The sequence below is a fragment of the Limanda limanda genome, chromosome 4 (assembly GCF_963576545.1).
Source record: "Limanda limanda chromosome 4, fLimLim1.1, whole genome shotgun sequence".
In the NCBI taxonomy this organism is placed as follows: Eukaryota; Metazoa; Chordata; class Actinopteri; order Pleuronectiformes; family Pleuronectidae; genus Limanda; species Limanda limanda.
The window spans coordinates 2550005-2567842 of record NC_083639.1 but is presented as its reverse complement, the minus strand read 5'-3'; the positions used below and the strand labels follow the sequence as shown (position 1 = coordinate 2567842).

At 41.2% G+C, this 17838-nt stretch overlaps 2 protein-coding genes across 2 annotated transcripts in view; both read left to right on the top strand.

Moving 5' to 3' along the window:
- The window catches only part of smarcd1 (SWI/SNF related, matrix associated, actin dependent regulator of chromatin, subfamily d, member 1), a 320795-nt gene that overhangs the window by 27777 nt on the left and 275180 nt on the right, over nt 1-17838 (top strand). The gene's annotated exons all lie outside the window — the stretch shown is intronic.
- Nucleotides 1705-17838, top strand: cers5 (ceramide synthase 5). Its single transcript, XM_061069718.1, has 10 exons — nt 1705-1877; nt 8841-8946; nt 9174-9304; nt 9629-9686; nt 9799-9849; nt 11046-11138; nt 13537-13665; nt 14188-14294; nt 14774-14930; nt 16848-17838. The coding sequence occupies exons 1-10, from the start codon at nt 1705-1707 to the stop codon at nt 17013-17015; spliced, it is 1173 nt and encodes a 390-aa protein (XP_060925701.1). The 3' UTR covers nt 17016-17838.

The following is a 17838-nucleotide window of genomic DNA, read 5'->3' as shown; positions in this document are numbered from 1 at the left end:
AGTTCTATAAAACACTTTGCTCAATAAGTTCAGCGAGAGACGGATATGCCTGTGTTCAGGACCTCTCTGACTACCTACATACTGAATATCAAACATTTTAACTGTTTAGTTTTGGAGATTTTTCAAAGTAAAGTCCAACATTTTCCCTTAGGAATATATCATTTCTGGATATTTCAAAGAAGGGTAAAAACACTTTGCTCAATAAGTTCATAGAGAGACTGATATGCCTGTGTTCAGGACCTCTCTGACTACCTACATACTGAATATCAAATATATTTACCATATAGATTTGGAGATTTTTCAAAGTAAAGTCCAACATGTGTCCAATCAAATCAGTCTATTTCTGGATAATTCAAAGTTCTATAAAGACACTTGCTGCTTTAATGTATAGATTTGGAGATTTTTCAAAGTAAAGTCCAACATGTGTACTATCAAATCAGTTAATTTATGGATATTTCAAAGTTCTATAAAAACACTTTTCTCAATAAGTTCATAGAGAGACTGATATGCCTGTGTTCAGGACCTCTCTGACTACCTACATACTGAATATCAAACATTTTAACTGTATAGATTTGGAGATTTTTCAAAGTAAAGTCCAACATTTTCACTTAGGAATATTTCATTTCTGGATATTTCAAAGTTTTATAAAAACACTTTGCTCAATAAGTTCAGAGAGAGACTGATATGCCTGTGTTCGGGACCTCTCTGACTACCTACATACTATATATCACTCATATTTACTGTATAGATTTGGAGATTTTTCAAAGTAAAGTCCAACATTTTCACTTAGGAATATTTCATTTCTGTATTTTTCAAAGTACTGTAAAATAACTTTGTTCAATAAGTTCATAGAGAGACTGATATGCCTGTGTTGAGGACCTCTCTGACTACCTACATACTGAATATCAAACTCATCAAACAATATTTACTGTATAGATTTGGAGATTTTTCAAAGAAAAGTCCAACAGGTGTCCACTCAAATCACTTCATTTCTGGATATTTCAAAGTTCTATAAAAACACTTTTCTCAATAAGTTCAGAGAGAGACCTATAGAGAGAGATATGCCTGTGTTCAGGAACTAAATTGATAGTCAAATGCTATTCATAAAAATGACACTCGAGACAATATATACTTCTTGTGAATATAATTCAATCCATTTCTTTTTCAATTTTGCATTTTGTATATGCTCCATGTCAACAGTTTATTTTGAAAAACGCTTTGGATGCGTTTACCATCAATGTCAGTATATGCGCGCAGTAGAATGTTTGTGTCGGCTGATTTGACCACAGTAGCAGGAGGTATGTGGGGCCGGATGACAGAGGTCAGTTTGGGGCCACATCTGTTTGGTCTGTGTGTGGGCAGCGGTTTCCTGTTTTGCCTGGCTGATGGTCCAGTGTTTGGTAATATGTAACAAAAAAAAATATCATCCAAATCAGAACCAGACAAACCAGTGATTCTCTGTGGATGTTATTCGGCAGGTGAGTGGTTTACTTCTTGAATACCGTTAGGTGTCTTATTTTGATACGTGAGGCGGAAGTGGAGCCGCTGGTGAAGCTGTGGAAGAGGAGGAGGAGGGAGGAGGAGGAGAAGAAGAAGAAGGAGCTGGTCAGTCATCAAAAGTGAGGTAGAGGCAGAAGTTTCTCAGCTTTTCCCCGTGGAGGAGGAAGCTGTTTCCCTGTGGGGGGGGGACGAGCTTCCACCAACATGGCTGCTCTCTCCGCCTGGTTCTGGAGCGAGCGGTTCTGGCTTCCACACAACGTCACCTGGGCGGACCTGGCGGACCCGGCGCCCGGGCTGGAGTACCCCAAAGCCGGGCATTTGCTCGCCGCCTTGCCGCTGGCCCTGGTGATCTTCTCCGTCCGGATCTTCTTCGAGAGGTTCGTGTTTTCCCGGTGTTTCCCTGTGATGGTTCCCGCTTGACGAGGGAGGACCAGCACCACCGTGTCATCATCACTACTACACAACACTACTACACAACACTACTGTTTAAACTGACATCTTATTTCCCTTCTTCACGATAAACACGTGCAAGAAACTACTTTAAAACACACGGACTTCAAATGCAGCCATTCCCCGAACTCCTGTCACATATTCATGAGTAATCGATAACCGATAATCTGATTGATCAGATCTCATCTGATGCATGTGTGTGTTTGTTTGTGTGTGTGTGGTTGTAAAAGTTGAGCTGTTTTCTACTCAGGTAATAACGTGATGACGTGATATTGGACAACACACACACACACACACACACACACACACACACACACACACACACACACAGACACACACACACACACACACAAAGGATAGAGTTGTCTCCATGGCTTCCCCCAAAAGGAAGACAAGCCCCCCAACATGAGTAATAACTGGACAACACACACACACACACACACACATGCACACACACACACACACACACACACACACACACACACACACACACACACACACACACACACACACACACACACACACACTCAAAGGATAGAGTTGTCTCCATGGCTTCCCCAAAAGGAAGACAAGCCCCCCAACATGTGTAGTAACTGGACAACACACACACACACACACATGCACACACGCACACACACACACACACACACACACACACACACACACACAGACACACACATACTGAAAGGATAGAGTTGTCTCCATGGCTTCCCCCAAAAGGAAGACAAGCCCCCCAACATGTGTAGTAACTGGACAACACACATACATACACACACACGCACACAAACACACACACACACACACACACACACACACACACACACACACACACACACACACACACACACACACACACAAAGGATAGAGTTGTCTCCATGGCTTCCCCAAAAGAAAGACAAGCCCCCCAACATGAGTAATAACTGGACAACACACATACATACACACTCACACACACACACACACACACACACACACACACACACACACACACACACACACACACACACTCACATGCACACACACACACACACACACACACAAAGGATAGAGTTGTCTCCATGGCTTCCCCAAAAGAAAGACAAGCCCCCCAACATGAGTAATAACTGGACAACACACACACACACACACACACACACACACACACATACACACACACACACACACACTTAAAACACAAAAAACCACACCAGACATTCAAAGAAAAGTCTCTGATGGCAGTTTTCTCATTTGAGCTTCAGAACTTATTACTGTTAGATCTGCACTCACTTTCCTCTCACGTGTTTGATCTGCTGTAGATGTGTAGAGTTTCCTTTCCCACTCTCTAAAATCCTGACAAACTTGTAATGGAAGTTTGCATTTTTGCACCAAGCTGCAGAATAAAAGCACGACGGGGAAGTGGTGCTAAAAACACCCATTATGAACGTTTTTATTCCATTTATCAAGGAACATTTCCATTCTTACTTTGCTTTATCAAACCATAGCTATAGTGTCTTTGTTTGGACAGTGTTAAAGCTGGTCTGAGGTCAGATGTCGGGCTTCAGGATATAGAAACAGTGCGATACAGTACTTGAACATATCAGCAGTGATATAAGATAAAGTGGAGCTTTATAATGATCTGGCTCTCTGTGCATCATCTCCCAGGACTTTAATCACATGGCACTGGACATATTGTGCATTGTATTCAATGTAAAAGTTCTTTCAACTGATTGAAAGAAATGTAAACTCGATGCATATTGATGCAGCCATTTGGAAATAGTCTTTAAAACTTTTCTCCATCTAGCTCAGCGCTGACATCACCAGGACTGTTATTTTACAAGTACATGATAGATGCTTCAAATACTTTGAATATAAGAGTATTGTGTAATGTCGCCCATTTCTATCATTAGTCAACGACATGGCTATAAAGTATTATTTGATCAAGGGTCACATGGTAATGAGGTTTTACATAAACTGCTTGCTGTAATTGTCAGACATCAACGAGACAAATACAGGGATTACACCTCAATGCTTCACACATAGAAACACTCAGGCAACGTAGCTGTTTGTAAAGGAGTGACATAAAGTATGCTCTTCAGATTCATACTTTTAATGTCTGTTAATATTTGAAAAGGTTTACGTGCTCCAAAGTTCAGAAAACACATCACTTGTGTCTGTTACTGTTGATTGTTGCAGCCATAGAGAACATGAGTCTCTGTCTGAAACACTTGGTTTTAGCTCCTGTCTCTTTAAGGCCCCCCCTCCCGGTGAAGCCCAGTCTGCTCTGATTGGCCAGCTGACCCACTCTGTTGTGATTGGTCAATGGCTTCCGGTGTGTGTAGGAATATTCGTGTTCCGCTCTCGCTTTTACTTAGCTTTGTTTAATGTCACATAACATCACAGGGATGAGGAAGTATCGTTTCAAAGTTTCAGGATCTTCAGGAGCAGTGTTTTCTGTGGGAAGAGGAGCTCAATTCATTTATAATCCATTTTAGATACACCAAAAAACATAGAACACACAAGAGGAGAAACGGAACAATTGTGTTATATCTCCTTTAAATATTTCTGTAAATCTGTATGATCCAGGTATAGTGTTGTCACTCTTGGCCGACATGGCACCTGCATGGCCGGCGTCAGTCTTTGTGTGTTTGGTCTGGACGTGGTCAAGTGTCTGTAGATAAGGAGCGATCAGATATCGGAGGTGTCTGAGTCGAGCTGCTGAGGCGTCTGACCTGGTGCCTCTCGAACAGGATCCTGAGTCCAGCTTGATCCAGGTGGATGTTATCAGAGAGTTCACTCTGTCACCGCTCGACACCCTGAGCGGCCGCCAGGCTCATTCATTTATTTATCAGAGAAAAACATCACACCACAGCTTGAGTTCCGCCTCCTCTCTCTGTAACTAACACACACACACACACACACTTCACACTTCATTGCCACAGTTGTTGAATTAATTCCATGAATAACCCAGTTTTCTAAAACTGAGCTGATTTAAGATTTACATTTTTTTTCTTTATTCAATAAACCAAGTTCTCATATCGGTGCATCAGAAAACATATGCTGAAAGCCAGGATTTTTTCCGGCTTTATACTTCTAAAAGAAATTTAAATGACTCAGCCGCACCATTTCGGCATTGAGCAAAACCTGTGTTCTTTGGAAAGCACAGATCATAGCTCGTCTTCGTCATACTGGTTTTACACAATCTTCTATGTGTGAGAACTTGCCCTAAAGATGAGATGATCTGTCAATATGTGAGAATCGTCACAGGCACTTTTTCCTTCGAGTAGCTTTTCAAAGTTCGTCACTTCGCTGGCCTCTGCTGCTTTTATTTACCTTGGTCCTTCAAAAGAAGAGCTTTTATACATAACCATGAAGCTTGTCTTCAGGAGTCCTCTTTTATCTTTAGGCAGTTCCTCTCTCAGACTAACGGGAAGGCTGCCCCCCCCCTCCCCCCCTTTGTGGACCAGTTTCTTCTTGTTTGATGGAAATCACGGCTCTGCTGTTGGCTCTGACTTTGCAGCCGGGCTGTTCTGTGTGTTCAGGCCCTCGTAAGCCTTGTCATGAGTTAAGCTGTGTTGAGTCTATTGGACTTAACCTGGATGTGTTTGGCATTAGGAGTAGACAGATCTGCTTTATAAGTTGTTGTTAAAACTGATTCCTCTCAAACAAACTCCAAGTTATTCTGTCTCAACCCCCGAGGAAGCACAGGAAGAGACTGTAAACTAAATCCTTTATAGCACGTTTAACATCCTTCTTCTTATTTCTCCCACTTAACCGGCAAAGCTGTGTTAGACACAAACTGGAACTAAACAATTTAAATGGAAACCACAGTGAAACGTGTCTATGAATAGAGCTGAGCCGGTTCCTCAGACCTGGCCCTGGCACTGGGAGGTTTCCCCCCCGTGTCAAGGTTGTGTCCAGCCTGCAGGCGGGACCACACCGTGCCTTGTTACCTTGTGTACGTCCCAGTGGTCCAGTTGTGAGGAGGAACAGGGATGTTTTGACGTTTGACACAAATAGATTAGCTCGTCTCTCGCCTTTTCCCCCGTCCTGTTGCTGCAGACCGGCGATAATCACTTCAGACTCGGGCTTGTGGGAGTTATTTCTGTCGCTTCGCCCTCCTGTGTGTCATAAATCCTAAAGGCCTGTGCTTACAAGATAATGGAGACTGTTGCATATCTCTGTGCTGCATCAGCTCATCTTCTATCTCACCCCTTTGATTGAATAACAGTTTAATAGAGAGATTGTTAGAGAGCGATTGACGGTACCTATTATGCGGTGAATCCGACTTATCGGCTGAATCATATTTATATCACCTTGCTGCACTTGAGCTTTTAAGCAATCAAAGGTCCAAACACTGATCTCTGCCTGTCGACTGTGCTCGTTAAAATGGTTTTATGCTCTAATGAGATGTGGTGTTGAGATGTTGATTGTTGAACATCATCAAGTCAGATATCCGGTCTAATGTCTCTGCAGAATACACTTTATGTTTTTCACGTGCCCACTCCCACCCTGTCATCAGGCCAGTCTACTTTCAGTGACGTCACAATTATTCCATATGTGAAGTGAAACTGCTTCACAAAGGTCATTGTAATGTGGGGAAGTTAGACGTCCTCTTTAAGAAAACATTAAAGAACCAGATTTTGGCTCTATACTCAGTGTGTAAGATAGAATCTGGCTCTTCCTTTTTCTTTGAATGAATATGTGTATATAATAAATACACCTGCGCAGCGTAGACTTTATACAGCCCAGTAGTGACTGTGATCTACTTACCTGTCCCTGCTTCAAACTAAATACCACTGAAGATCAAGAAGTACACAGCGCTGAAAGGTAAACCAGGCTCCTGCAGGGAGACAATAAAGACGAGTGGTGAATGGTTTTTACATCAGACAAAAGGCCTTGTTTTTTGTCTCTGTCCCACGGAATACAATGGGTCAGGCTATTCTGTGGTGAGTGTCAGGTTCCCTCCGCCAGGAAACCTCTCCTTGTACACGGCAGAAGACAAGAGAGGTTTTATGATCAAGGAGATTTCATTATGAATTCACGATTGCTAAAATGATACCTGAAGAACCTGATAATATCAGGCTGTGAAGGAGCACTGGGTGAGATTTCCAAACCACCACAGTAAAGATGAGATCACTAGAAACCCCCTTCTTTTATTTCTTTTTTTTCTCTGGTTTTGCAGAATGTGTTATTCCCTGGGGAAGAACATCCTAAAATAAATCCTGGATCCACACAAACATTTTTAAAGGGTTCTTTCTTGTACGATGTCCCATGCACTTTTTTGCTTAATACTTCTGTAAAACCAACAAAATGCATGGTTTATACCAAACTGTAGATTTGACCGTATATTCAACATGTTTTGGTTGTAAACTGTGGACAGATTACTCACTCAGTCTAAAGTCGGAAAGCTTCTGTCACATTTAAAATTCTAGAGGGGCGTAGATTTCCTCTCGTCAGTCACTGTCACTAAGTTCCGTCTTCACTCCACTTTTTAAGCCGGAGGCATGAACTTACTGAACTTTGCATTCCTGTGGAAGTTTTATGTCCCGACAGAAATAATGACAGTTCACAAGTGACGTCTTTACAAACAGACCAAATGATTGCTGCTCATTCTAACCGAATACTTCAGATAACAGCGTGAAATGATCGATTTGATGTTTTTGACCTTGTGTTCAGTTGAAGCATGAATATCTGGCTCTAATTCAAACACGTACTAAACCCTGAGCCGCAGAACTTAGAGATTGACCTTGTGGAATCAGACCCTGCTTTCACTACATGTCTCTTGGTCTCCTTTAAGTAATGAATATTCGTCAGGAATTTCTTTTTTTGCGGCAGCAGGGCACACAGCTTTGTAAATGATTTATTGAATCTTTTTGTTCTGCTCAACAATGGAACAGTATTTAAAGGGGTAGTTCTCACAGTTTATTTTGGCTTGAGTTGGCACAGGAGTGGATATTTATTTAGGTACATGGGTAGTTGTGAGATTTGTTTGTCCAAAAACATGAGAATGTTTCTGCTGATTACTCTTGTGTTATTACACTTTATGTTGCTGATAATCTTTCCCCAGACTGAGGGCGAGTCACAGGTTTATGAATTTGCCAATTAACACTTGTTCAACTTTATATCTGAGCTACTTCTTCTTTAAAGAAAATGGACTGATGCCTTATTTGGACATGCAAGAAATCTTTCTCACAAATAATTATTTATGGTCATAATACACATAACAAGCCCACGTGGTTATATCATAGCAGAAAGCACAAGTGGCCAATAACAGCTAATACGCCGTTCTCTGTGCATGTGTAGTATCTGGATCATTTACGACATTCCTCAGAGCAACATTTATGTTGACCTCAGTCATAATGCAGAACAAACACACACAGGCGAGGGTCACGTGAGGTCACAGGGTTCCCATCATGGAGGAGGCATCGACGAATCACTGGGGGGATTTTTTCAGAATCTCCCCCTCAGCATGTGTTTCCTGTGTTTCATCCTCTGATGGTCATTAGCTCGCAACACATCAAGCACCCGGTCTTGTCTCTTCTCTCCCTCTGAAAACATGTGACGTGCAGCCAGAGGAAGATGAGGGATTAACACAGTTTATAAAGGTGGTTTGAAAATGACTGAACCAGACCTGAACCTGTAGCTTAGTGTGATCAACTCAAACAGATTAATCCAACTTTTTGTCCAGGCCGTTCTCTGACAGCTGATGTGATATCACTGTAGTAGAAGTAGTAGTATGACTTGGTTGGGCTTCAGTCCATTCTAATGCTCTGTGAGCAACTCTATATCACTACTGTTTGACATGTATTATCAAAACGCTTTCAAGTTACATTCATGTATTTTTCCCTGAATGGTGAATGTGTGAAGTTCAAGTTTTAACATCACATCTCACACGCTGACCTCTGTTACAGATTTATCGCCAGCTTCTGTGCACAGAGTCTCCACCTTCAACCAGGAGTTGGAAGAAGAGCTCAGCCCAATGCAGTGCTGGAGAAAGTTTATACATCCATCACAAAGGTTGGATTTTATTTTTGACAGCGTCTCTTTCTTTTATTTACTTTTTAAAACAAGCATTTAGGTGCTGGAGTATGAAAAAATTGTTGAGATTAGGAGATTAGACCGATTTCCCATGTTAACGAAATGCAAACATTCACATCCCCACATCGTACGGGGCTTTGTTTCTCCCCTGTTGGATTCAGTAACCCAACCTGAAGTTGTTTGCTGTTTCTTGTCCCTCTGCACAGAGTCCGGACTCCAGACATCTGGACGGCCTCTCCAAACAGCTGGACTGGGATGTGCGAAAGATCCAGCGTTGGTTCAGACACCGCAGGAACCAAGACAAGCCCAGCACGCACACTAAGTTCTGCGAGAGCATGTAGGTCGACGTCTTCTGTGTTCACCTTTAACCTGATCTGCAGGCTTGAGCTAAGAAACCACTGGTTGTGTTTGTGTATGGATGAAGTGTCTTTCTGGAGACAGCACTGAGTTAAAAAAAAAAAAAAAAGTTGTCCGTTCCTTTAAGGCTTCTTTTTTCAATAATTTGGATTAAAATTAAAAACACACATCCAATCACTTCTTTCTAAGTATGGGTTCTGGCATCATGTTTTGTTAATGTTGGAGCAAATGGATGTTAAATGTTTAATGTTGTTTCTCTCTCAATCTTGTTTCTTGGATCATAATCTCCTCTCTTTTTTTCTAGGTGGAGGTTAACATTCTATCTGTGCATATTTATCTATGGCTTCCGGTTTTTGTTGCAGGTGAGCAGAGTCTCAGCGTGTTTCTTCATTTGTTACACAATTTAAAAGCTGGATATATTTCCAGTACGTTATGGCATAATCAGTGGTTTACTAAAATAATGTTTGTTTTCAGTCCCCTTGGATGTGGGATACACGACATTGCTGGTACGGTTATCCCTATCAGGTAAGATGCAGTTCTATTCTCTATATAATCTGTAATGCAGTCCAATTCAATTTAAACCTCAGAAATTAAAGGTAAAGCAACAATATCAAGAACTGAACAGGGCTTTTGTAAAACCGTTTTTTATTGTCAAGCTTTACTCAGTTTAAAATAACAGCCCTAATTCTCTCTATATTTATATTTCAACAATACAACTCACAGATAATCAGGTGCTGCTTAGAAACCCTGTTGCTAAGATACTATGACCTTTGCTGGTGCTACTGTCGAATTACATGCATTCACCCATCGTTCGTCCCTTGGGTTTGGAGATGTGATGATACAAAAAAGGAGATAATGATGTTGTTTACACCTGGTTTGTTTCCCTCTCACATCTCTAGTTGTATCAGACCAGGTCGAGCTGTTTTAAAAAAAAATAATGAGCACAACTGATTTATGATTTTTATTTTATTTCTCTCAACTGTAGATTTATATGGAATTTAAAATAAGGTTGAAGGTAAATTTGAAAATAGTGTCAATAGCAGTCACACAGCAGTAACAGTAAATTGTCCTGCTCAGTATCTTGATCACATTTTCTTTTAAAGTTTAAGGTACATCATCTCCTCTGTGTCCTGTGTCAAGTATAGACAAAATTCCGTAGATCCTAATAAAATAAATGTAATTGTGCTTATATCTAAAAACAATACAAAGTTAAATATGCTACAATTAAATACTGTATCCATTATTAACCTTCAAACCATGTTAAGCTCTCACTCGTCGTTCAGATTTCAGTCTCATACAGATCAGATTTCCATCAGTAAACGTCTCAAGCTGCAGGTTCACGTTCAGATTTGTTGTTTGATTACAGCAGGAGGATTTAAAAATGCTTCACAGATACGTGTTATCTGTCTGATGCTCTTTCAGACGGACAGAGTTTCACACCCTGACGCACTACATCATGCTTAATCTGCTGTGTTGTTGAAAAGGAATGACTGTGTCACTGAAAAACACAGCTTCTCACGTCTTATCGCCAAAGAAACCCGACGATCCATTGGACCGGGATGTGTGTGTTGATTTGCAACAGTGCTGCTCAGTGGTGGTCACCTGACGTCCTTTAACTATCACCTCTGTGGAAAATCTAGCGTTGTTTCATTTAAAAGAATAAGATTGTTCTTTAATGCGACTCCTTAAACCCGCCTTTCCTCTCCTCTCTGTGTCTCCAGGTCCTGACCCCGGGTCTTTACCACTACTATGTGATCGAATTGGCCTTCTACTGTTCACTCATGTTCTCGCAGTTCTCCGACATAAAAAGGAAGGTGAGACAAAACGACTCTGGCTCTGTGAGACTAGACACTGGATCCTCCGCAGCTGCCACTCCCTGTTACACGTTTATGTTACTACGTCTATTGTTCATCATTTGGCAGCAGAGAATGTCTGTCTGTCTGTGTGTGTGCAAGACTGATGCAGGTTGCAGGTTTTTCGAATGTGTGCACATTGTTGTGTTCATTTTGGAGAGGGTCATGTGGGCCGAGCGGATGCTGCTCGCTGAGTGAAGGCCTTGTATTTTCAGCACGAGGGCGCCTGCAGTCATGTGATTGTCGGATGGAGCAGGCCTAACTCCATTAGAATGACAGACATTCCACACAGTGCCAGTGTATTAGAGCTGGAGTTTCAGCCACAGTCACTTGCCTTTATTGTTTTACATGCTTTCGCACCACAAATGTCTGGAATGCGAGACTGAGGCAGTCATCTAATGATCCTCGTTTTAAATTGACGTCTCGATTTAGTTTTAATTCAGGGTTTTAATTTCATGATCTCATGGTGAGATGAGGCCAGTAAAACTCATCTGATTTGTAGATGTTTGTGTTAAACAAACATCTACATTCAGGAATTGTGGGAATCGTTTCTGCTGAAATCGATTGCAAATCAGAGCCCTATGCAATCAAACAGCCCTGTGTTTGTGTGTAAATAATCCTGTGTTTGTGTGTAAATAATCCTGCGGCTGTGGCTGAGGGGTAGAGTGGTCGTCCTCCAACCTGAAGGTCGGCGGTTCGATCCCCAGTCTGAACCATCTGCATGCCGAAGTGTCCTTGGGCAAGATGCTGAACCCTCAATAGCCCCCCATAGAATAACAAAGTGCTGCAAGTAGATGCACTGTATGAATGTGTGTGTGAATGGGTGAATGTGAAACTGTACTGTAAAGCGCTTTGAGTGGTCTTCATCAGACTAGAAAAGCGCTATATAAATATAAATCCAAATCCAAATCCATTTAATGAGGCTAAAAGCTGTGGAAGCTCCACTCAGTTGCAAAGTGAATATTCATTCATAAGTTGTGTGTTTATATGCACATTAATGGGATATTTCCAACAGGCTAAAGAGACAGTATTCAGGCTACAATAGTGATTTTAAAATGTGAAGAGATAAACAGATGATTCTTTAAAGATTATTTGAAGAAGATGATGATAAAGGTTTTGACATTTGACCTAAATGCACATTGATGTTCCTCTTGTTTTAAAAGACCATTAAAGTTTCAGAATGTAATCTGAATTATTTTAATGCAAGTGAAAGATGCTTTTATAAAGAATCCGTAGACAAGACGATACGACTACAGGGGAAATCTGCCGTAATAAAGCAGCAAAGGGGAAAGTAGAAATGACACTACTGTTTAAGTTATAAATAAGTAAAGATACAATATAAACTCAAGGAAAAATAAAATATTTAAAAGAATGAGAACAGTGTTAGGATAATATGTACAGTGTAACTTGATTGCACATATATAAGATTGAAATTGCACAGATAAATTAGTTAACAACCTGAATAAGTTATAAAAGGAGCAGTTCAAATTTTTCAGTCTTACAGTAGCAGCAGCAATTCATGACCAAACACATTGTTGACTAACTCAACAACCCACTGTCTGCAGCTGTCAGTCCAGGTGACTTGATGGTCAGATGCACACATGTCCCTGCTCTTGTGTCTCTGCCTCTTTGTCTGTCTTCAGTCGGTTCCTCACTGTTAATCTGTTGCATGAAACAAGTGCCTCTGCCGGGTCAAATTTCATTTGAGATCATTTTCCCTCTGTTTGCTCTAAAAGAGTTGAGCCCCGGTTTCAGTGTTCATCAGGAGTTGAGTCCACGCAGCGACACAAAGGGATCTGTCCTCTCACGTGTGTTTCTGAAGGCTTCAGGTGTTCTACTGTACATGAGGCAGTTGTAACATCTTTGTGGTTTTCTGATGAAGTCTGAGTTTTATCTCCCATCTGTTGATAGTTGACCTAAATACTGATGTGATGTGTGTGGCTGATAGAGGGAATAAGGTGATGATGCCAACAGGAAACGGTCATATTTCTCTGCGTTGCTGTTTTTAGCTTGTGGATCATATTCCTTGTAAGGACCAGGGTCTGTTTGATTTCATGTATTATAAAGAATTAAATGCTGTGGTGCAGACTAGAGCTATTACACTGCATCAGATAACTCAATTGAAACAAACATCATAAATACTTAATGCCCGTCTCGCAGCACAAAAGAGAATCGTTGTACAGTGAAGGACTTCCTCGTGAGTGCTCCGCTGTTTGATCGGCTCATAAAACATTCATGAGCCAGGAATCACCAGACGATTGATCCTGAGGGGGACGTCAATATCTGTCAATTCATCCAATAGTTGTTTAGATGTTTCTCCTCTCGATGCTGACCGTGTGTAACCTCTTAATGATTTCAGGACTTCGTGATCATGTTCATCCATCACCTGGCGACAGTCGGCCTGATCAGCTTTTCCTACGTCAACAACATGGTGCGAGTCGGGAGCCTGGTGATGTGCGTCCACGATTCCTCTGACTTCCTGCTGGAGGTCAGAATTTTTATAAATTGCACCAAATTTGTGTTTTAACATTTTTCATTTCATTTAACTTCTGATCATTTCTCTTGGATCATAACCTTCTAATTGAGATTTTGATGCTTTATTACCATTTTTACCATTATAACATAAACTCACACTGTAAATAAATGACCCTAATACTTGATACCTTATTTACAGAAGTTTATATTATATATAAAGGGGCCACTACCTGTAATGTATGATGTGATGTGCCATTCCATTATAAAGATTTACCACTCAGATACTAAGGTAAAAAGGATAGATTTAAAATATAGAGTTAGGCATTATGGCTTCACATCAGTTGGTTTCAGAAACAATAGATATGAAAAATGATTGTTATTTCCAGTCACTTTCCCTTGGCTAAACTTCAAATGGCTAAAGGGCACGACTCCACAAAACCTTTTGATAAGTTTGATATGAGGAAGAATAGAAAATCTTCACTTCACAAGACTTATCGTAATATGAACTCATTTCTGCTGTTTTCTTTTCCCACAGGCAGCCAAGCTGGCCAACTACGCCAAATACCAGCGCCTGTGTGACTTCCTCTTCATTGTGTTCAGTGTGGCTTTCTTCCTCACACGACTCATTATATATCCAATATGGTGAGTTCTCTGTGACACCTGCAACCTACAACCTCAGCATGAATAATTGATCCCTAAACTCTTACAGTCTATTACACATACATATCATATATCATCACCAAAAGTAATTCGAGCTGCTACATTCAGTGTCTTGGTGGGGCCGCAGCTACCTGCACTGAAATCCATACCTTCTCAGGGGGGACGCAGGTCTCTTAACAACCACCTGTCCCTCAGCTGGATTTAAGGGACGTGACCTCCCCCACCACATAATGTCCCAGTGGATCTGTCCCTCACCCCCTCAGCTTCCAAACGGGAATTACAATCTGTGATGTTACAATGGGCCTCGTCAGAGGAGTGGTAAATGAAATAATTAAGCTGGACATCTTGTTCGCTGCTCGGATGTGAGACTATTAGTAAATGTCCCGTTCCACTTTCTGAAAGCCCATCGAACGAGCCTTCACTCAAACGTCCCACCATCTGTTTGTCCCTCTGTTTCCTAGGGTCCTTAACTCCACTATGTTTGAGAGCTGGGACATAGTCGGGCCGTTCCCGTCCTGGTGGGTCTTCAACATCTTACTGCTCGTGCTACAGGTGCTGCACATCATCTGGTCCTACCTCATATCCCGGATAGCTGTGAAAGCCATGCTGCGCGGAAAGGTGGGTCCCTCACTGTCAGGCAAATAAGAAATTAATCACTAACTATTTGGGGGTTTGATTCTCAAATAAAAAAGGTATTTGAAGATTTGCTTCACTTTGTTGTCACAGTTAAAGATGCCACCTTCTGCTCTAAGAAACCTGAGATTTCCAACCACATCTTGACCTTTTAAAGACCACATTTTTGGTTCCTTAATTAGTCATAAAACCTGCTGAGTTAATTGATTGTTTTCCCGCTACTACAACATGCAAGTAATGATCAGGCGTGTCTTTGTTTTTCTGGTACAAGCACCTGTTTGTCTCACTTCACTGCATGTGACAAAAATAACTGCTGTGGCTGTCCTCTGTCTTTACAAGTATCTGTGTTTGAACTGCTGAAATTACACTGTACTGTACTCTGTAATTTAATTCATATTTACTGACTTAATAGTTTAAAATAGACAAACTCATTCCCACCTAAACATTTACTCCAGGGTCATAACAAGGATTTTCACAGTATTTATTGTGTTAATAGCAAAGAGAGCAGCGACCCAGTTGAACCCGAGTCTCTTCAAGGCATCTGTTTGTGATCAGAACGTGTTTATTGACACATGCAGGATAACATCACAGCTGTTTTGGTGATGAAGTCACAACGTTGAGCTGTCTCAACACTTTCTCACAGTCTGTCCCCTGGTTTTCTCTGTCCCCTGACTCTGTCTCATCTCTCTGCAGACGCTGTTTGTTTCCTCTCCCTCTGGAATGAGAGAGGGAGATCCCATCTTTCTTTCTATCTTTGTCCAATGAGCCAAATCCTGCACTTCGCTCTCGCTTCTCTCCGTTCGCTCTGTCCGCTTGACAACTTTCACCTTCTCTGTTTCTTTGGCTGTAAGTTTCTGTTCACCCCCCCCGCTCTGTTGTGATTTCCTCTTACACGTCTTAATTCCCTCTGTGCTCTCCATTGCCAGAAGGATTTAGTGTAGCTGCTGTAACGGTAGATCGACACTTGGGTTCCGCCCCACTCTCACATAGAGAGCAAGTAGAAGGACTGATGAGTAAAGTAATAACAGTGACATGAATGTCAAGTATGTCCAACTGTTTCTCATTAGGCAGGAGTGTGTTGAAATGTTCCTACACCCCCACCCTGTGGTTATGATGAACACTAGTAATTTAAACTAGAAAGACGTTTGTTAGAGTTCTTTAAAAAGAAACAAACAAACTGTTACATGCTAAACTGAAAGTTTCAGGATCAAGATGCAACAGATAACATTTATATATAATCTATAAAGGCACATCTGACTTCCAACCTTTTTATTTTTTGCTTATGACCTATTGATATAAAGTGACACCAAATCATTCATTTCACGTCTTTCCGATATTTTCCATGAATTTACTTTTTAATTTTTGAATAGGCTTTAAATTATGAAAATAAAAATTGTAGCATTTCACAGAAAGATGCATACGAAATAAAAATAACTGCTTTTTATATCATTTGTGTTGGAGGTTTTCTCCACATTTTCTCAACAATAATCTCACAAACTAAACAGTAAAATGGGAAAACAAACAAAAAAAAAAATCAACCACTTGTCCAGATGAAGTTCTGGATCTGTTTTAAATGTTCACATCTTGATTTTTTTATTAAATAGTACCCTCTTCCTTCTGGTGCTGAAGAGATTCTTCTTAGTGAGAGAGATGGAGGTCAAATTACTCAAGAAACTCCTTAACATATGGGTGTGTCAGTTTTATATTAACCTGACCGTGAAACAAGTGAACTTGACTTTCATGTCATAAAACAACAGAGTGGAAAGTCAAAGCGTTTTATGGGCAGAATGATAAAGTGCCACTTGAAATGTCTCATATTAGTCATTTATAGCAGTGATTAAGATTTTGTCAAACTTGTGTGGCTTTAACTTCCTCTTCCTCCTTATATTCCCTGTCTGCCAGGTGTGTAACGACGTCCGCAGTGACATTGAGAGCAGCTCAGAGGAAGACACGCCCACAGAGGGCCTCAAGACTCCTGCTCACTCTCCCAAGGGAGAGAACGGAGAGAACGGCACCAACGGCCACTGTGCTGCCTCCAAAGCTCAGGCACAGCACCGAAACAGCTGGTGACATGGAGCCCGGACCCTGGCGCCCCCTGCAGTTTATACCCTCACGCAGCTCCCAAGCGCTTAGTCTGTCTCGTGACTGTCAGTCGTGCAAGCTTCACTCTCACATGAGACACAAGCAGTGTTCAACCAACACATGACACCGACAGTGAGTGTGCGCTGATGAACTGGACAGACGCTGTAACGTCGTCTTTGAACAGCACAACTCAAGAGGTGAGACGATATGGAAATCAGTTGGAGCAAGTGATTTGGACGTTGAACCACGGGATTTGTTTTGCGCCGTGTTTGGCTGCAGATGTTCGTCGGTGTCGAGGTTCTCTCCCAGTTTTAATGGTCAGGTGAACTGGATTACTTTTGTTTCTGAGGGTTAATTTACAGTGGAACACATAGGACAGAAAACTCCTGCTGGGGTTGGCTTTGTCCTTTCAAGGATTTTGCACTTCTCTTCCCAGATATAACAAGTCACAGCGGTTGTTATACATGGAATATCTGCTTTATGTGACCAAAAGTGCAACACACTTGAAACTTCAAACTGTGGCCGTCTCTGCCCTTTGAAGGTTTTTATGCTTTTACCCTTTAACCACAATGTTTGGCCACTTTGTGACTCGTTGTTTTGTTCTGTTTTACAGTTTTTTTAACTTCTGTTGAGACCAAATGTTTATGAAATTGTTTGATTGTTGTTTTACTACCGATAGAAGATTCCAGGTAAGAGGACCAAAGTGTCTGTTCTCACCGAGTGCCTTGTAAAAATGTTATTCCAAATATATTCTGTTGTTGAAAGACACCTTTCTTCGAATCGCAGTTCTTTCTAGAAACACTGTTACACT